The 19672-nt window shown below is 43.2% G+C and overlaps 3 protein-coding genes across 7 annotated transcripts; 1 reads left to right on the top strand and 2 right to left on the bottom strand.

The window, feature by feature from the left end:
- Positions 1-733: 733 nt before the first annotated feature.
- On the bottom strand, positions 734-5017 carry ppm1ka (protein phosphatase, Mg2+/Mn2+ dependent 1Ka). Its single transcript, XM_008325902.2, has 9 exons — positions 4680-5017; positions 4251-4383; positions 3993-4163; positions 3737-3915; positions 3367-3467; positions 3086-3251; positions 2400-2544; positions 1182-1316; positions 734-946 (listed from the first exon to the last, which is right to left on the bottom strand). Exons 2-9 carry the CDS (start codon positions 4362-4364, stop codon positions 815-817), a joined length of 1143 nt encoding a protein of 380 aa, XP_008324124.2. The 5' UTR covers positions 4365-4383; positions 4680-5017; the 3' UTR covers positions 734-814.
- LOC103389771 (protein phosphatase methylesterase 1-like) lies at positions 2448-12734 on the top strand. Of its 5 annotated transcripts, none has more exons than XM_025059498.1 (17): positions 2454-2577; positions 3126-3266; positions 3758-3960; positions 4063-4190; positions 6139-6463; positions 7077-7275; positions 7380-7437; positions 7928-7979; positions 8066-8220; positions 8360-8450; positions 8835-8900; positions 9243-9366; positions 9484-9601; positions 9692-10384; positions 10765-10832; positions 10927-10957; positions 11408-12734. In XM_025059498.1, exons 5-14 carry the CDS (start codon positions 6435-6437, stop codon positions 9907-9909), a joined length of 1110 nt encoding a protein of 369 aa, XP_024915266.1. In that variant the 5' UTR covers positions 2454-2577; positions 3126-3266; positions 3758-3960; positions 4063-4190; positions 6139-6434; the 3' UTR covers positions 9910-10384; positions 10765-10832; positions 10927-10957; positions 11408-12734. The 5 variants fall into 5 exon arrangements, with proteins under 5 accessions (XP_024915234.1, XP_024915354.1, XP_024915266.1 ...); XM_025059528.1 differs by having other exon boundaries at positions 2471-2577; positions 3157-3266; XM_025059466.1 differs by lacking the exon at positions 3126-3266 and having other exon boundaries at positions 2448-2577.
- Positions 12735-13022: 288 nt separating this feature from the next.
- On the bottom strand, positions 13023-19666 carry LOC103389780 (RING finger protein 150-like). Its single transcript, XM_008325347.3, has 6 exons — positions 19065-19666; positions 18640-18890; positions 18344-18498; positions 18173-18269; positions 17665-17935; positions 13023-17594 (listed from the first exon to the last, which is right to left on the bottom strand). The coding sequence occupies exons 1-6, from the start codon at positions 19510-19512 to the stop codon at positions 17476-17478; spliced, it is 1341 nt and encodes a 446-aa protein (XP_008323569.1). The 5' UTR covers positions 19513-19666; the 3' UTR covers positions 13023-17475.
- Positions 19667-19672: the final 6 nt, after the last annotated feature.

Raw genomic sequence — 19672 nt, forward strand, 5'->3', positions numbered from 1 at the left:
GAGGGGGTTGTTAACCTACAGATCTGCTGTCGAAGTCAGCTGATCTCCTGCTGCTCCACAGGAAGGATCATCAGAGGGAGGTGGAGGCACCTGTGACGGCAGGTGTTAGCAGTCTGACTGTCTCCTCAGCTTCAGGTGGGATTTGACTCCATTTTCTCACACATTTGCTTTACTTTTGGATATTTGTGGAAAAAGCCACCAGGAATGTAAATCTAGTGTTCATTTAAAGTTAATATTAGCATTGTTAGCCAAATTATAACCAATGCAGCAAAAGCTAGCTAGACGATGACACAAATCAATTAAAAAAAAAAAACAGTACCAATGAAGCTAACGGCTAACCACTTGGTGTGGCAAAGTGATAGCTCATTAATACAGACTGTGGCCTACAGTAGATGCTAAATATTAGCCCAAAAGATAACAAGCCCAACCTCAAAAGCAAGTTTAGAGTGAAACTAAAATGAAGCATGATCTTAACTTTTATGCTGTTACAGTGTAATGGTGTCTTTTCAAGTTAAAGAATAAAAATTAAAAAATTTAGCACAGATATAGCTTGACAGAGGCGAAAAGCTTAAAGAAAAAAAAGCTTTAAAAGGTTTATAGGTATGTTAGTAGAAGTCCAGTAATCGAAGACTGATTTTAGCAAAAGATTATACTTAAATAACCAAAAGACAACTGGTGTTGGCTACATTGTACTGACAGTACAGTATCTGAAACAGGACACAAAAACTTGGTTTTACTATAAACAAAAACTTTATTTACACTGATTTTAAGCTAACAGAGAGGTGGAATTGGGGTGGAGCTTAGTTGATGTTGTCTACGCCCACCTCCCGCTGGAGACTAAATTCCTGCTTACACTATAGACGTCGACAGAACTTGTCTGTTTCCCCCACGCTCCCAGAGGAACCACGATGATGCTGGCGTTGTCTTCTGAGCCGTACTGTAGGGCCTGTAACAAAACAACAAGAAAAACCTTTTCATTTAACACACAGAGGCTTGAACTAGGAACAAAGGTAGAACCAGGAGTCATGAACTTTCTATGTAACTATCACTCTAAACCAGTGACAGAACTTGATCTAAGTACAATGTACTAGGGACTACAAAACTAAGACTTAAGTTCCTCCAACCAGAATCTTGATTTAAATGCTCAGTTTTGGGTTCTTTTAAACAGTTCCTGCACCCACCTGCTGAGTGATGACATCTGCTGCCTCACTGGCATCATGGCACTGGTTGATGACATCACACACCTCCTGGTCACTCAACATGAAGTTAATGCCATCAGTGGTCAGAGCCAAGAAGGAGTCATTGGTCTGCTGGATCTGCATCAACGCAGAGCACAGGTCCAAAAGACTCCATTATCTCTTTGTTGAAGTCACTCAACTTTGGTTTTGGGTCTTCCAAGGTTTTTATTTTGAGATTTATGCTAGATTTTTATTTTACTGATTTAACTGGGGGGGGGAAAGAGAAACGTATCTCGTGCTCACGAGAAAGATATTTTTCCACACATACATACACGGTAATACATTAAAATAACAATCATTTACAGTACGTACGGTGGGGAAATCTAAGATACCGGCATGTTATGCGTGACATATGCACTGTATATATGGTGAGCATTTAATTAATGTAGGATACCTCAGTTAGACACAGGAGGGCACTGTTGTTGTGCCCTCCTATCGCAACAACTGCAATAGGAGAGGGACCAGTGTATATGATTTAATTACGTGATGTCTGTAAAGCACACTGAGTTTACTTTGTGCATGAAATGTGCTCTATAAATAAAAATGAAATGATGAAAGTCCACCTGCGAGCCAAGAACACGGCTCGTTTACAGGATTCAGTTGAATTGTACAATAGCTTGGCTTGAGTCATGGTGAGATTTTACAAATATTGGGCTCAGTGGATGCGACTGTTATTAGTATGCGTACTCTGAGATGGATGAGGATGATTTCCGTACATACGTATTTACCCTTCACGAACCTCCCTACACTGTTATCAACAGTAGAACAACAACAACAGTGCCCTCCTGTGTCTAACTGAGGTATCTTACATTAATTAAATGCTCACCATATATACAGTACACATGTCACACATGACATGCCGGTATCTTAGATTTCCCAACCGTACGTACTGTACATGATTGTTTGTTATTTTAATGTATTACCCTGTATGTATGTGTGGCAAAATGTCATAGATATACTTTCTCACGAGATACGTTTCTCTTTTTTTCCCCCCATGTCCCTTTAGGGGCTCCGTAGTTTTCAACATTTGTGGCTAGTATTTAGCTGTTCATGAGTTGTTATTTATTTTAACTGTGCATTTTGGCTTAATTCATTTTAATTGATTTTTCTTCTGCAATATTTTAAGCCAAAGTTAACATTATTAGATTGAGTTTGACTCACGAGGACTCGCTGTGTGTCAGGCTCTGCAATGACACCGCTGTTTTTCAGGTGAAAGTCCCCGATGCTGCGAGTCATGGCCAGGCGCCCGTTGACGTTGGCCTGACCAACGCTGTTCCACGTTACAAAACCTCCAGCGCTGTAGATCCTGGAGACACGCACAGTGGATTAAGTTCCCAAGGTGTGTTCCTGTGTAGGCCAGCCTAGAACATGATCTCCAGGTTTGGGAAATAGTTCGTCACCATTTAGAGATGAAGGTTTCTCATAAAATACTGCCAGTTTTCCATGGACTAAAACAGCTTCACATTTGTATCCTCAAACCTTTGGATTTGACTTTGTCTGAACCTGACAGTCCTTCACTTCACACCCGTCTCTCTCCAGTTTTCTACAGTGGGGATTTCTGTTAAACTTGTGATGAAATGTTTTCAGAGGTCATTAGCTGTGGAAATGTTATCTGAAGAACACACACATACACCCATATAGTCACAAGCTGATCTTGGTCAAGTGTGTGTGTCTCTGTGTGTGTTAAATTTAGTCTTGACCTGATGTTATGCAACACACACATTTTCAGAGAGCCTTGGCTGCTGCCTGCTGTCTGTAATTACACCACTACCATGATGTGATGACAGTGGAGTGCTGTCATGATAGACAGTGTGTGTGTGTGTGTGTGTGTGTGTGTGTGTGTTCACCGGTGTCTCTCGTCTTTCTGCTCCGGTGTATGGTCAGTAGTGAGTTTCTTGGCTCCTCCCTTCCTGCACAGCACGGCCCGGCTGTCCCCCACACTCCCAACCACTAACTCCACCCCATCACGCAGCACAGCGACTGTGGCTGTGGTTCCAGCAGAGAGGACGGAAGCTGGAGAGGGAAGAGGTGTGTGTGTGTGTGTGAGCATGTTATACAGTAAAGCTCACTTTTGCTCTTGACGTTCTGAGTACAAATGTGAGTGGGTGTGTGTCTGTGTTTCTCTCACCTGTGTTGAAGTAACTCAGGTGAGTGTGAAGGCCTTTGTCGACATCCACAAAGGCTTTCTTCAACACCTTCTCCAGATTGTCTTCTTTCTCCAAAGCATCTCTATGGATAGATGGATGGATGGATGGATGGATGGATAGATGGATGGATGGATGGATGGATAGTCTAGGACTTGTCAGTAACTGGTCAATAATCATTATAATAGCTATAACCAATAAGTGGCACACTATTAATTCATCAATGATTCACCAAGACTTCCTTCTCCAACTGATTCTAACTCACCCATAACTTTAACAATAGAACCTTGACGACTTGTCAATAGTTCCAGTACCACAGAGTTTGATGAGATCAAGATGTTAAGAACAACCAACCTGATGAACTTCTCCATGAAGGTGTAGCAGAAGTCTGCAGCATGTGGACCGCCGTGACCGTCAAAGACAGCAAAGTACAACAGGTTGTCCTGGAGCCGGGCGACACGAAGACGGTCCTCGTTCTGTTTCCTGAGACCCAGAACTGAGGAGCAGCCCACCAGGGACAGATTCACCTGTGACTGAAGAGGCAGAGGGGCGGACCTTAGCCGACACTTCCTTCACATGTATGTGCTGATATGTGCAGTTTGACACTAACCTGTGGGATTGGAGTTCCATTTATGACACTAGAGGGCAGCACAATTGGGTCTTCTATCCTGTTGTCCCAGATACCCAAAGATTCCCAGGATACCAAGCGATCTCTGATGATGAAGTCCAGACTGACTGACCCGCTTGCCTGCCTCACACCCCCCAACCTCGCCGCCCTCACCTGCAGAGAAAAACATCAAGTTGACAGGTAAAATAAATGTTGGTGCTGCAAACCTGTAAAAATGAGCAATACAAAAACAGGAGGTACCTGCCCCGATGCTGCGGCAGGTTCTGGTAACCACCCCGCATTAAGGACTGTGTGAGAGGTGACGGCAGAGCAACTGCGACGCAACACATTCAGCAGCGTAGTTGATGACAACATTGCTGACGGTCTCTAATGGCTGTAGAGGCACATTTCATGTATTTACAACTCAATAATAGTCACAATTGGAAACAACAGTCATAATGTTGCTGTCAGAAACAACATTCAACATCACTGAACAACAGTCGCTGCAGTTTACGATCTGAAGTTTTCATCATCATAATCATAAGTCACTGTCATTAACAACAGTCACTGTATTTAACAACAGCCATTGGTTGCAAAGACACTAAACCACCAACATAAACTACAGTCGGTGTTGTTGATGTAAACTTTAACAACAACAAGAGATTTCAAACCTGTTTGGTAAAAACTCACTGTATTTGAGGTTATTTTTGCAGCAGGTGTCCAGAGCTGCAGCAGTCGTGTCGCCCCAACAGTCGCCCCAACAGTCGCCCCAACAGTCCCCCCAACCACGGGTGCTTTTGTAACATAACATCAGTAGAGTGGGCCAAGGGGCAGGTGGGGTTGTGACTGTTTTTGGAAACATGCTCCGCTCTTTTTATTTCTACTCCTCTCTCCAAACTAACTCTATAAATAGCTTAAAGGTAGCAGCACAAAGCTAAAAGATAGCCAAAATGTTGGCAACAAGCTAACTATGATTTAAGCTTGACCTATACTGGGACAGTGGTGGGTTAGTGGTTCAGTAAGTGGACTTGGGTCCTGAAGGTTCCGGGTTCTAGTCCCCCAGCTGCCAAGTTCCCACTGAGGTGCTCTGTCATGGCTCCGTCTCCACTCACTGCTCCTGGTTCTTAAAGCTGCCACTGTTCACTTTGGTGATGGGTTAAAAACAGAGGTCACATTTGGTTGTGTGCAGTGGTGAGTTGTGTCACACTGACAAGGAGTTGACTTTCCTACTTTTTTTTCCTAGTGTTTGTTGTAACGTTCCTCAGCTTTGAGTAAACGGAGCTCAAAGTTAGCGAAGGAACCAGCCTTGAGTAAGTGTTCTAATGTAATCACTAACCATTTCAGGTTCCAAAAATGTCATTGCTTTGGGCCATTGGCTACTACCTGCATATTCTTTACCTTTTTTATGGTATATGTAGCTATTATTGCATACTTTCATTAAAATCTTCAGTTTTTTTCTTTGGCTCTTAAAAATATTTGAAAACTACAAAGCCTATATTCTTCTTTTGGCTGATCTTCCATATTTTGTGCATGAACTGTCATCTATTACTGACAACTTTAAGACAATTTAATAATTGTCCATTATCATTATTCTGACCTCAGGAAGATCAGGAACCTTTGCATTATCTACCTAACGACAGCACCGTGGTTACTATAGGTGACTGTCACTGCCACCTGAGAGAGGGTGTGTGTGTGTGTGTGTGTTTTCATGATGTGTAGAATCTTTACCACTTTCACACAATTTTCAAATTCATATTTAAATTCAGTTTGACTTTGCCATGTCAAAATACATCAAATAAATGAAAGCAATGACCTGAGATTGTTAAATAATAATGATCTGTCATCACTGTCATCATGTGATTCAGACTTACATTCTCAAGTTTATTCACAGCTGCTTGTATTACTATTTCTGACCTTTATTCTCTGATTATTTTTTTACACACACACACACACACACTCTCTCTCTCGCACATACACACATTCGTTCATCATCTACAGCTGGTTTTATAAACAGTCAATTCTGAGAAGTACAAAGTCAGGATTTCAACCTTTTCATAATTGTCGTTATAATCATAATATTAATTTCAAAGCCTGTTGGCAAGCGATTATTTGTTTTTGTTTGGTTTTTTTTTTGTCATCACTTCTCCAGAGACGCTACACATGTCGTAACATCAGTGACAGCTAGGACACGCCGACTCTTAGCACCAGGTCGCAGCCAATAGGCTGCAGCGAAGGCGAGGCCGCCTGACAAAAACAGATGACAGGCTGTGGACCTTTGGTACTTAGACCAGACTCCACGTCCTCATCCCTGTTTTGGCCCATGGATGCGGTGGAGACCAAGAGGAGCTGCCTGTACTGCTGAGTCCTGCCAGTGGGGGAGCATTTACTGCAGCCACATAACAGCTACTACGCAGAAGACTGGGGTGAAGCCAGGATCTCTGCAGGATGTGGGAGGAGAACTTTGATACAGAGCAGTAAGTCACCTCTCCTTATAAGCCTGACTTCACAGTAGCTGTCACAGTTAGTGCTGGCTGAGCTGAGAGTGCCCCCTGTGCTAGCTAGAACAAGCCTGAGAGATGGAGCTGGACACAAATATTTTCCCACTTTATAATGTGCTTTTTCTGCAATTCTGAAATCTATAGAGAAAATCCCCGACCTTAGCTCGTAGACCTGAAGTAGTGCTGGTCAATTACTGCCTCCTGTGGTCACATTGTGTGACTGAGGCAAATCTAAACTAGGTTAAGGACTACTGAAGATGACACCTTAGAATTCAGTTGAACTGGCTGATCAATTACTCTATTGGCCTTGATGCAAAAACTCACTCATTTTATAAAAACCTGTAACTTCCTGTGAAAGGGCAGTTGATTCTACCTGTAACACCTAAATATCACCAGCAGGCGGCGGAATCTAAGCCCTTGAAGGTATGTTTATAGAGAAGACACCAATCTTACCCAATATTAACTAGCTTAGCCAGCATTAGCAGTCCCTAGAAAGGATGTCATCAGAGCAAAACACTGTACAAATGGAGGACAGATCTGTGTCCCCAGTGTAGGTAGTATACAGTTTGGTCTCTCTCTCTGTCTACATGTCGTCCAGTGAGGTTGGCCACAAGCTGGACTACTCGCCAGTGTCGTGGCGAGAATATTTTGACCAAATGGAGGATGTGAGCGTGGGTCCATCAGACAGCAGAGACGTCTTCAAGGTCTATAAGGCGGGGAGTGAAGGACCTCTGCTGGTTCTGCTGCACGGAGGCGGGCACTCGGCCCTGTCGTGGGCCGTCTTCACAGTGGGTATCAACGTGTTGCCATCGGACTGTGAAGCAAGTCAAGTCAAATCATGGGCAACGTCCTAGACATGAGCAGCATTGCCTGGTGTTTTTCTGTCTTTCAGACTGCCATTTCCAGCAGAGTGACCTGCAGGGTATTGGCCATGGACCTCAGGGGTCACGGTGAGCACGCGCTTCTCGCCTCTGGACGGGTATCATTAGCATTTATAAGTACAACGGTCTGTACTAAAGAGATGCATGTGGTACTCATTATCCAAAAGTAACACACAGGAAGTAGACTTGAAGTACAGCCAAAAACCAAAGTGTTGATGATTCAGTGAAGATAACAAGTCCCTGGTTTAGAGAGAGAGAGAGAGAGAGAGAGATGGTGTATCATGATCTATCGTGGTCTGTCATAGTCTATTATGGTCTGTCATTGTCAATTATGGTCTACAATGCTGTTATGGTTTTGTTAGCAGGTTAGAGTATGTGGACCTACTGCAGGTCAACACAGGGAGCTTCACTTTTGCTACCTTGGTTGCCTTTTGTCCTTTTTCTTTTAGACTGGCTCATATATTTGCTGAGAAAACACCGACTGTATACTACTTTAGACCTGGAACCTCTCTATCTCCATTAGAACGTACAAACCTCTACTGATTTGTTCTTTGTTAAGGTGCCAGTGAGGTCCGCCAATCAGACGATTTCTCAACTCAAACAATGTCCAGGTAACAACATCTAACCGTCTTCTACCACCACTGTGTGGACTCTTCCAGTTACAGCACTGTTGTAAACTCTGGCCTCGCCCCTTTAGCGATGTAGCTAATGTGATTAAAGCCTGCTACGGCGAGGCACCTCCACCCATTGTTCTGGTTGGTCATGGCGTTGGTGGGGCGATTGCGGTGCATACGGCCAGTAACGCACTGTTACCTACCACGGTGGGTCTGGTGGCCATAGACGTCGTGGAAGGTAAGTCTTCAGGTTTTCTACTTTGTTAGATTTGTTCGTCTGTTTGAGAGCATCCTTTTTAAAATGTTCAACAAATATTGACAAACTTTAAACTATATACCAGTCGTTTTTTGGCAAATGTGCGTCCTCTCTTCTGTAGGCAGTGCGATGGAGGCTCTCCACAGCATCCAGAACTTCCTGAAGGGCAGACCCAAGTCCTTCAAGTCCATGGACCATGCTATAGAGTGGAGGTTAGACCAGGGACTTTATGATGAACTAATGTTTGTCACACCTCCAGAGACAGGTTCTCATACAAAAGCCCATAGAGAAAACTGCTGATTTTGTGACGTCAAACACATGTTGTTGATCCAATTCAATCATCAATAAGTACAAATGTAATATTATGTGACTCTGGGATTCTACATCCCTTATGTCTCTATTTTAGTGGCACCAATTGGCCACATGAGGCAGTAGACCAGCAGCTCTTTAGTGCCTGCTGCTTTAAAACACTGTTTCCTCTATGGACTTTGGTATACGCAGGTTCATGGTTTTACCAACTGTAGTTTATTGTTGGGTACTTTTGTTTTCTACAATTCTTTGCCAGTGAGAGTGCCTCTACCTTTGTGTCCTTGCAGTGTGAAGAGTGGACAAATCAGAAACCTAGAATCTGCCAGAGTCTCTGTGGTTGGTCAAATTATAAGGTAAGCTTGTTTAAATGTCAGTGTGTTTCATGTACAAACCACGAGATCATGTGAAAACTCACCTCCTGTAAGTTGTAAAGAGAGAAAACAAGAACTATCGGCTACCACCAGGAATTGAATCTGTTGACCGTTTTGTTGTAAGGCATGAACAAGGACCAGTATTTTACACCGTGGCCCCCTACCACAGTCCGCCATCAGGTACCACAAAGGACTGGACATGTCAGCAGGTGTTTGTCCTTGGGCTAAGTTGAGCTGATAAGGAGACAGAAGACAGGCAGATGTTGTTCTGTGTTGCCTACGTTGATGCTCCGACGCTCTGTGATCTCTCTGGTACACGTGTAGATGTGAGGTGGAGGAGACAGACACTCTGGAGCAGGCCAGCCCTGTGACGGGTGTGGTGGTGGAGCGGAACGAGGAGTTTTATGATCAAAGCTATGTAAACGACAAAGAAGACGCCGCCTCAGAGGTGAGCCTCAGCCACGGCCAAGGGTGAACGCCACGTCACCTCAGATGTGGACTACTGGAGAAAGAAATGCTAGCCCAACAATAGTATGATGTTTGTGGGTGTGGGTGTGTGTTTCAGAGTGTGTATAAGTGGCGTATCGATTTGTCAAAGTCGGAGAAGTACTGGGACGGCTGGTTTCGAGGAACCTCCAACCTCTTCCTGGCCTGTAACCTGCCTAAACTCCTGCTGCTGGCAGGTGCCCACACTGACGACCCCTGCACCGCCTTTGACCTTTAGTCCTTGTTTTGATTGATTTACCAAATCAAGTGTTTGCTTCTTTGTCTAGGAATCGATCGATTGGACAGAGATCTGACCATCGGACAGATGCAAGGTGAGACTTTATTGCCTGGGACTCAGTTTGTTTCCAAACCAAGTAGGGATGTAACGAGGCATTGTGAATTAAATAAAAATCAATACAAACAGATTAAAAAAATCGAAAGAATCGTGCATCAATACGTAATGAGTAGGCGGCATTATCTCAAAAAGTCAGTGGTCATACCATGAGACTACACTCAGTAGTACAGTAGGTGGCGATGTGCACCTAAAAACTGGTTGTGACCCAATTAAAGGTCAGGTTCCTGCGTAGTGACATTCAGGTGTTCAGACAGAACGTTTGTTTTCTATTCTTTAAAATCAGTCGTTTCAGTTTGAGTCTGTGAGGTACAGTAGACCATTTCAGTTGTCAATGATATTTTGCATTGTTTAGTTTACATCCCTGTAATCAACACGAGCTCATTTATAGCTGATGCTGGATGCACACACACACACACACACACATTAAGACACACATCTTGAGACGGCAGCTCCTCCACAGCTGCTCTTGTCAGTCAACAGCTTCTCTGGATGTGACAGCAGGTGTGTGTCTGTGTCTGTGTCTGTCTGTGTGTGTGCGTGCAATGCATCCCTGCCTCCAGGCTGATTCATGATGCAGGTGCTGTCCCCCTGTGGCCACGCAGTGCAAGAAGACAAACCTGAAAAAGTAAGAAAAGTGTGAGTGAATGAGGAAGAGAGAGAGAAGAAATATTTTTGACAGGTAGTCCGTCAAACATGTTTAATGATTCTTTGGTAGTTCCTCTGTGACAGTTCCTGGTCCCTGATGTAGTAGGTCAGACCAGGGCTGTAAAAGCAGTTTAGTTTTTCATCGAGATCTAGACTTTAAATTGCCAAAAAATCTGTTATTTTACGCTGCCCCCTTCAGTAAGTTCAGTTGTATTGTTCTGTGATCTTGGAATTTAGAATTCCTCGTTCAGATGTACCTGTGTGACACAGATGGACCACAAGGGGCAGCTTTTGTGTGTGTCTCTGGTAAATCATGATTTCTATGTCCATGTCTGTGTGTGTGTGTGTGTGTGTGTGTAGGTGGCTGAAGCTGTGTCTTCTTTCCTCTTGAGACACAAATTTGCTGAAGCCAGGAGAGAAACCAGGAGGTGAGACAGTCTTGACTGGTTGTTGGACATGGATTCAGAACCTGTCCCTGTGTAGAACGGTCAAACTCACAAGAACTTTCTTCTGTCTCCGCAGCTCCAACTCTTTCACACAATGAAGTCTGTTGGTGAGTTCCACTTTTAATTTTTCTGCTCGGGGCAAATTGTTAGCTTTGATGTTGCTAATTGGTTTTTGTTCCAGACTGACTTAAAAAATGTCTCCAACTTGTAGCGTTGCCAAACCTTAGCTGTTTTTCGTTTTTGTTTAGCTAACATTTAAGAATCAGGGTTAGTTTAGTCGTACATTCACTCTAAGCCATAATATAAGGTGAAAGTGTCGACCGTTATGCAGTGCTTTGGTTTTGTTCTAGCTGTCGTAAACCAACTAGAGCTACCTTTGATTCCCTTTTAGCTGTTACTGGATTTACATGCAGTTAGTACTTTTGAAATTTAATTAAAGGTAAAGTTTTAACTTATGTTGCTGTTCAGCTGTTGCTAACGTTGAAGCATTTTTTAAAACCTTATTTAATGTAGTTGTTAGCTAATTTTTACGTTTTGTTTTTTTAATACAATTTCAGGTTCTGTTTATCTCCACATCAACATCATTCTGATCTGCTGAGGTTCTTCATGTGAAGATCACATCCTCTACCTTCTCTAAAACTTTTTTTGTGCACTCTACCAGGAAAATGAATAAATAAATAAATTGAGAGAAAACAACAGAAACAAAATCTCCTTCAGAAAAAGAAATTCAGATCAAGTCTCTAATCTAAACTTTAACAGTGCTGTATTAAAACAGAGAGAAGCCAGGTTTACGGCAAAGCAAAATGTACAATTAAATAAACAAAATAATCTTGACTTCTGCCTCCAAATTATGAGATTTATCTTTATCTCACATTCAATGAAAATGAAAAAATAGTATAAATAAAAAAGAGATAAGGCCATGGGGAAGAAAAAACTCATTGGAAGAAGAAAATCAAACCCTTGTTGAGTCAAAAGTAAACATTTAAACACCATCATCATCAAGAGATCAGAAAAACAGGATTATGGGATTAATAAATAATTCCAACTGATCCAACTGATGATGTCACGTAAAGTGAAACAAATGAGAAAAAAAGTAACAAATATGAGAATTTAGTCAGGTATGAGAGTAAAAGTCAGAAATTACTTTTGTTACCAGTTTGTTTTTTCTGCCTTCGTAAAATGAGACTTTCTAAATGTTCTCAGTGCATTTTACGAGCGAACGAACTACGCTAACTCGACATTAGAAAGGAACAATGAAGTCAAGGTGTAAACAGCCAGTATACACTGTTTCATTATAAAGTGCTAGGTAGCAACTAGCTAGGCTATAGGTTAATTGTATTTGTTGGTTAGCCAGTTTAAATAATCCAAAGTAATTATTTTGAAAGTTGTTTGATAAATTCAAAATTTGAGTTTGATAAAATACAGGGACTTTAGCCTTTTAGCCAATTAGTAGTGGACTTAATGTAAAAATAAATCAGAGGGATAGTGAGAAATGTTTTAATTTCCTCAAAAGCTAACTTAAGCTCTGTTTGCAGACGCTAACTTCTGTTAGCCAACTTACAAAGACTGTTGGCTAGAGTAGCATTTAGCTCGTAATGTAGTTGCAGGTCATTGAAATGGATGGTGGTGCAAATTGTCTGTGAATAGTGTTAGCATTAATAAATGACTTTGTTGAGGACAAAGTTGACTGTGGGCCGTCTATGTGTCTTGTTAACCATTTAGTTTTCACCTTGTTTTTTTTTTTTTTTTGTCCTAATGCATTGTTTCTGTAGCAGCTTTGATATGTTTAAATAGTTAAGTCCACCTTAATACTGGTTAGCCAAGTAAACTGTTAATTTTTATAATTGTATGTAGACACATTTTATTCAGAAATTGCAATTTGATTTGGTGGTTTTATTGTTTATTATTATTTATTATTGCAGTTTCAGGTCACCTCCTGATTGACTTTCATAGACAAAACCAAAAGACAAATGACTGCAGTAAAATTTTATTTAAACTCCTGAATTCGAACACGTGCAACAACTGAAACGACAACAACAACTGAAAACACCATCACGGCACCGTGTATTTACATGTCTGTTTGTGGACTCGGCGTCACACATTAGTAAGAACTAATGCTGCGACGCCACAGAAAACCCAAAGTGTTCAGGTTAACTCAGGAAACTGGATCTAAATGTTTAGTCTAGTTTTGTTTTCCCTTTCTTTTGTTTTTTTTTTTTTCAGCAAAACTACTCCAAATATATTTTCTTCCAACTCAAACAACAGTACAGACAGGAAATGGTCACAGACTAGGGTGAAGGAAATCTAAAATGACCGTTCTCTAAAATCTGTTCACAAAACAAATCTGCGTGTCTGTGTAGAACTCATTCATTTAGGTCAAAGTTTAACTCGTACGACTCAAAAGCAACTGGACCAGAGATTAAATACAGTAAAAGAGTTACTGTGAAAACTAGGGCTGTCGAAATGACCACAATAATTTGTGAGGTTTAATCAGATTAAAGTGTATTTAGCCACCAGTTTCTACTCTGCGATTAATCAGATTCAAACTATTGTGACAGTTTGAAAGCCCCAGTTAAAACCCAAGGTTTGAACCTCGTTTTAAAGTTGTGTTGTCTTCTGATCATTGTGTATGAACCAGCTGCAGACTCAGAGTCGTTATGAAGAGGTGGAGTCACTGTCTTTGGAATAAACAGAAGGACAGCGTGGTAAATGGCAAACATGTGGTGCTGCAGAGTTCGTCCTCTGTTGGGACACTCCACCACTTACCGCCCAAAGTCTTCTAAGTCAGAACTTGGGTTGTTATATACTCTCAAGATTTGACGTAACTCTCCAGAAGACAAGAAAACAGCAGATACGTGAAAGAAAGAGAAATTACCAATGGAAAAAAAGGACAGGGAAATGGATTTACGCATGGAACCTTTCAGGGAAACCAGGCTAAAGTGCATCAACCAATCAAAACACAGCACTAAGAGACCGAGCCAATAAGGGGCTTGGGGATGTGGCAGTGTAGGATCAGACGTCATAGCTGGCCGCGACACGAGAGTCATTTGAAGCTGGACACAAGCACCACATCTGCCAGAAACCAAGGTTCACGCTAACTCCAACTCACCTCAATGAATGAGCTGTTGGTCAACTGCTGCCTCGTGTGGCCAGTTTGTTAATGGGTTCCAAGCTTAGAAAATCCAAATTGGGCAGTTCAGTGGTGACCCAACAGCTCCTCCACTGGTGGAATGGAAATGATCATTTCACAATTTTGATCGGGAAAAGGAAGGGATTCACAGAAGGATTCACTCTCAGTCAAACTATTGACTCCCAGAATGCCACAGCAGCTCAGTCTTTACCCATGTGAACGTTTTCAGTCAAGTAACGGCAGACAATAAAGAAATACAACAAAGTCACTTCAAAGTTAACAACATTCACTGTGGGTTGGCCCAGTCCAGACCCTGGTACAAACGTTCAACAGAAAACCAGCGTCGACTGGACCTCTGTTTGTTGGTACCTGGTAAGAACTGTAAAAAAAAAAAAAAAAACTGGGAGGGGGGGGGGGGGGACTTTTAAACCAAAGGTTCAAACCCAGTTGGTGGGCCTTAGTTTGTCTGATCCAGACCTGGTATCACTGTTAGGTGTTTTTGACAAATCAATCAATTCATTATCCTTAATTAAAATAATAACTTCATGATGAGAAAGAAGAGGTTTAGGGATCTCAGTCTGGGAAACCTGGGAGACCCCTGGTCCTGACTGAAAACGGTTTAGATTTGTTTGGGAACGGAATAAATTGATGGTTGGAGGATTTAGCTGCCTAATGTTGGAGCGTGTGGTCACTACTTCAGACTGAGGTGTGTTCAAACTGAGGTTTAACGCTGGGAACCTAAATGTCGACTACTTTGCTCAAAAAAACATGAAGGATTGTGAAAAGAAATGTCAGCACTTGGTGTGATGTTGTAAAAGACAGTCAGGCCTTACTCCAGACCTCAGATCACTATGACAGAAGCGGGAAAAATATAGAGGAGATGAGGAGAAACACAAAAACACTGGTCTGGTCTTTCAAACAGCAGGAGTACAAACGATCAAAGAGAAAAAGGGCGACACTTTAACTCCGTTTCCTGCAACCACGATGTGGAACTGTATTTACAAAATAAACAACACTTTATTCTCAATCACATTGAGACTTGTCGTCATGCTGCGGGAAACCAAGGGACTACTGGGAAATCAGTCTCTGCTTTTGCAACTTTGTTACAAAAATAAACATCTCCTCTGGTATTAAAATAGACAACAATCTTCATCTCTCTCGGATTTAGGAAGCTCACCGTGCTGACGTGGCTCAACGTAGTACGCCGGGGGTCTGCTGCAGTCTGTACGTGACCGACAACTCTGGTGGACTTATGCCATGTTTCCTTTAGTAAAAAACTTGGACTTACTCAGAGAGAATCAAGGAGGGCATTTTTGAAAAGAGCATTTCCTTCATAGGAACAACATGGACCTGAAGTACCACAAAGTACAGGTGTATCAATCACATAGACCAGTGACTAGATGGAAGTACCAGTTTGTTCTTCAGGCACCAGCACTCTTCCAGTCCCTGATGGTCAAAGTCGAATGTGACATTGTAACAACTAGGTCAGGCTGCTTCAGTTCTGGTGAAGACTAATCTAAGGACTGCAGACTTTTGATTGTTGGTAGCACCAAACAGCAAATACCCATGAAATATCTACAACTGCCAATATAATGACAGTACTGTATGGAGGAGACACCTGGGAACGAGGAAAAACAACCACCAGCTCATCATCCACAGCACTGCGTCCAACATGGACCAAATCAACCCAAAGGTTTAGCAACTTGTTGGTTTGCTCATAAACTTGAAGCAATTGAAGCATCTTGTGTGATCCTACAAAAACAAATTGAAGTCCCCAGACCAAACACCCAGGACTGACCGATGACTGACTTGACCTTGATGTTTGATGAAGAACCACTTTTGGCTTCTACCTGCCAGCAGCAGAAACAGAAGAAATATTTGGCACGGTTGTAACGTCAATGTCCGCTGGTTGGACCTGGACCAGTTGTGGTTGGGTGGACTGCCCCGAGACACATTAACATGCAAGCAGACTTAATACTTTGGTTCTAGGAAAAGTTTTACCAATCATGTTGACATAAACACAATACCTACACTGCAACTGGTCCTAACATACAGTAACCTCAACGCTTACGTAAAGGTTGGACCAATAATGATTTGACTTCTGGCTGTTGATGGACCGTTGTTGTCATATATCATCAGCAATATCAGCTGTTTGAGAAATAGTTTAGTTAAATAGTGCCACCTGGAGGAGGTGTGTGAGTTCCAGTATTTTTAGTGTGTTATAAAAGGCAACCGCCTTTGGACTGGACTTTCAACAGGTTGGTCTGTCAAAAAGGGAAGTCGAGCTAAAAAGGTGGCAGAAACAGAGCGAGTGAGAAATACCTTTAACGTAGCTTCGCCTCATTGTTGCTAACTAAGGACACATTTGCTTCACATTCAGATGTTTGTTAAAGTAAACTCTATGACCTGTCCATCAACCATTAATCAAATACTGACAGTTCTTTCAAGACTGACAAATCTTTCGAGATAAAGGAGGCAAAAAATGTACAAACCACAACTAGAAAACAGACACAGTTGAGGAACCATCTGGGCCTTGGCAGCGTTTAGAACCTCTGAGCTCTTGGTGTACATGTGCCTGTCTAGGAACACAGCGACAAAGTTCCACTTCTTGAAGCCGATTCACAACGAAACTAAGGGGGTTGGAATAAATTACTACAAAAATATTCAAATACTTAACGTCCTGTTCTTTCTGTCCACAAACATGTTTATGGCCATGTTTTTGTTGGATTTGGGAACCACAAGCAGTACCAGTTTAAAAGGTCTACAAGTGTCACTTGACCTTTTTAGTTGAGTTTTTTTTTAATGACACAAAATCATAAAAAAAAAAAAAAAAAAAAAAAAAAAAAGGCTTGAGCGCTCCTTCGAAGTGGCTGAAAAGTCCTTTAAAGATAAAAGTCATCATTCCAGAACAGATCAAGCCTGAAATGTTGGCAGCTTAATTAGCTTAAAACGTCAACCCAGTCACCCCTGAACTGGAGTGGATTGGTCAACAGGACATCCTGCTGTGGTCCCAACACAAGCAGCACAGGTAGGGATGCTGACAAAGATCTCCGCAATAACACCAATCAGTCTGGTGCACAGAGTGGAGAAAGATCAACAAAGATTTTCCAGGTTTTATTATTTCATGATCAACAAGAATCCTGACCTTTTGGAGGTTCTTCTTGGAGGGCTAGCGGTGACCGAGTTTTACCAGGTCCATTTGAGTTTTCACATGGTTGGAACGTCACTTGTTGGTGTGGATCCAACTCATTCATCAGATTCCAGGATTTGTCCCGACAACCAAGTTCAGGTCCTGGTCCTTGATTGGCTTGGGTCGGGCGTGTGTCCAGAGAAACAGATTAGGTTTCATAGGAAGAAAACTAATACCAGTTCAAATTGCATTTTGTTTTCCCCTTGGCCTTAATTTGATGAGGTGCAGTCATTGGTGGTTTAGGATCTGGTTTCAGTTTTGGTTTTACTGAGGTCTACGATGTGTCCTGGGCTCTTTCCGGGCTCTCAGGATTTGTCTGCCAGCTGAGACTGCTCCACAGACCCTTCTTCATCAGACAAACCCGTTTCAACTGCAATGACCAACGATGCAGCGGAGGCGCTGCTAGCCATTGGCAAATGGTCACCTGAGGGAGGAAGCAAGGGGTTAAAAATCAAGAAATCCTGTTTGACTTTTGTTTTTGGACCACAACCCACCTGTGTGTGTATCTGTGGTGGCCGTCAAAGGACTGTCTCTCAGGGGGTCAAGGTCCTGGTAGTCCTGAGGGAGTCCAACCCGTCGCACCCCAGGATCCAGCACCACCGACGAGCCACCTTCGCTGAGCGTGCCATCACTGGACGCCCCGGACACCACAGCCTCCAAGGCCAGGACCCCGACTCCCCCAACTCCACCCACACCAACTCCACCCATACCTCCCAGAGCCAGGTCGTAGTCGAGTGGCAGGTCATCCAGGCAGTCTGCGTTGAGCTGGAGGAGGAGGGAAATCTTTACTTTTAATCTTGGTTCAAAATACAAAAACACTTTTGTATTTACAGTCTCGTTCTGTGTTATTTTAACTGAAGCACTGCCAGGATGTTCACGTACTGAAGGTTTCAGTCTGTTCACCCATCACAACCTAAATCACAACCATCTACAACACAGTACTTTGTGGTTAATTCAGACTGCAATGGAACTGGTTAAATGTCATGTGTGTGGGAGACTCACAGCGATGCCCAGAGCTTTGAGGATGTTCATTTTACACATGGGACACGTGCGATGGTCCAGCAACCAAGGATCTACGCAGCTTTTATGGAACAAATGTCTGCAAACGTCAAGGACAACAAACCATTTGGAGTTGGCCAGTTCAAAGAGTAAACAACAGCCAAGGTCACTCACCTGCAGGGAAGGATGCGGACCACATCATTGGGTTTGTAGCCCTCAATGCAAACAGCGCAGTTGTCAAAGTCGGCCTCCGTCTCTTGGTCGCCCTTTCTGATGGTGCGGACCTGCAGTTTACTAATGGCCTTCTTTGCAGCGTCTCCAAGACGTCGCTGACAAGGAGAGGTAGGAATTAGAGAATGACTATTATGGAAACGAGTGATTAGGAATGATTTGTGACTGATTCTACTCCTGTGATTCCAACTCTTTCCATGACAGGTCAACAAAAAAAATTGACAGAATTGACAGAATACCTGGTTCCTGTCTCTGGCGTTTGCATATCTGAACCTCTGGATGTAGTAGAAGACCAGCCAGGCGAGGGAGATGATCATCAGCACAATGAAGGAGATGGAGACAAACACCACAGATGTCCTGCTCACATACTTCTGCAGGTTCCTTGTTCCAATGGTGATGGTCATATTCACCGTCACGTTTCGCTCCAGCAGCGCCAACACCTCACGGCCTTTAGGCTCTGGAATCATGATGGCAACAACGTCACCTGTGCCTGAGAGACGGAAGACAATAACAGGCTGTAACATATGTCTCAGTAGCTCAGTACATCACCTGTCAAACTGTGTATGGGTGTAACATGTCAAACACTTTGCATAACTTATGAAACACTGTGTATTTGTGTCTACAACTATAACCTTTACAAAACTGCATGGGACCGTGAACGCACCAGAATGGGGCATGGTGATGGTGTCGTTGTTGTTGGAGGAGCCCACGTTAAAGATGACCACCGCGGAAGCGTTATGCGCCGCAGCGTGGCGGATCTTCTCCTTGTAGGTGCAGTTCCCCGGGGCTATTAGCGCCACCCAGGCCCCAGCCTGGACGGGCACTGGAAAGCGGGTGTTGGGGTCGCAAGCCTGGCGGTCGACCGGAAGGACCACCACCCCCTTGGCGTCCCTCTTCGGAGAGTTCTCCCCGTAACGGCCGCACTCCGTCTTTTCTGAACGGAAATCCCTGGTGGCCGGGTCCTCGTAGGAGATGTTGACGAAGGCGGTGTACCACTCCTCCCGCTCGGCCACAGTGAAGTCCAGGCACAACAGGTGGACGAAGCAGAAGGAGAGCAGCCACGTCGAGAGGGCCAGGCTGCGGCAGGCCGCCACCAGTGAGCCCGGGGCCATGCTTAGCCTCCCCGCTGAGAACGAGCCAAGCGTCCGTCGAGGCTCCGGCAGACGCCTACTCCACCATGTTCACAAAGTACACCCAAGAGCCTGACTAATTTATTCACTTCACCTTAAAAATCACCTCTGACGGCTGCCTTTAATTGTTGTTATTATTCCT

Source organism: Cynoglossus semilaevis, chromosome 1, assembly GCF_000523025.1.
Source record: "Cynoglossus semilaevis isolate Cse_v1.0 chromosome 1, Cse_v1.0, whole genome shotgun sequence".
NCBI classification, from domain to species: domain Eukaryota; kingdom Metazoa; phylum Chordata; class Actinopteri; order Pleuronectiformes; family Cynoglossidae; genus Cynoglossus; species Cynoglossus semilaevis.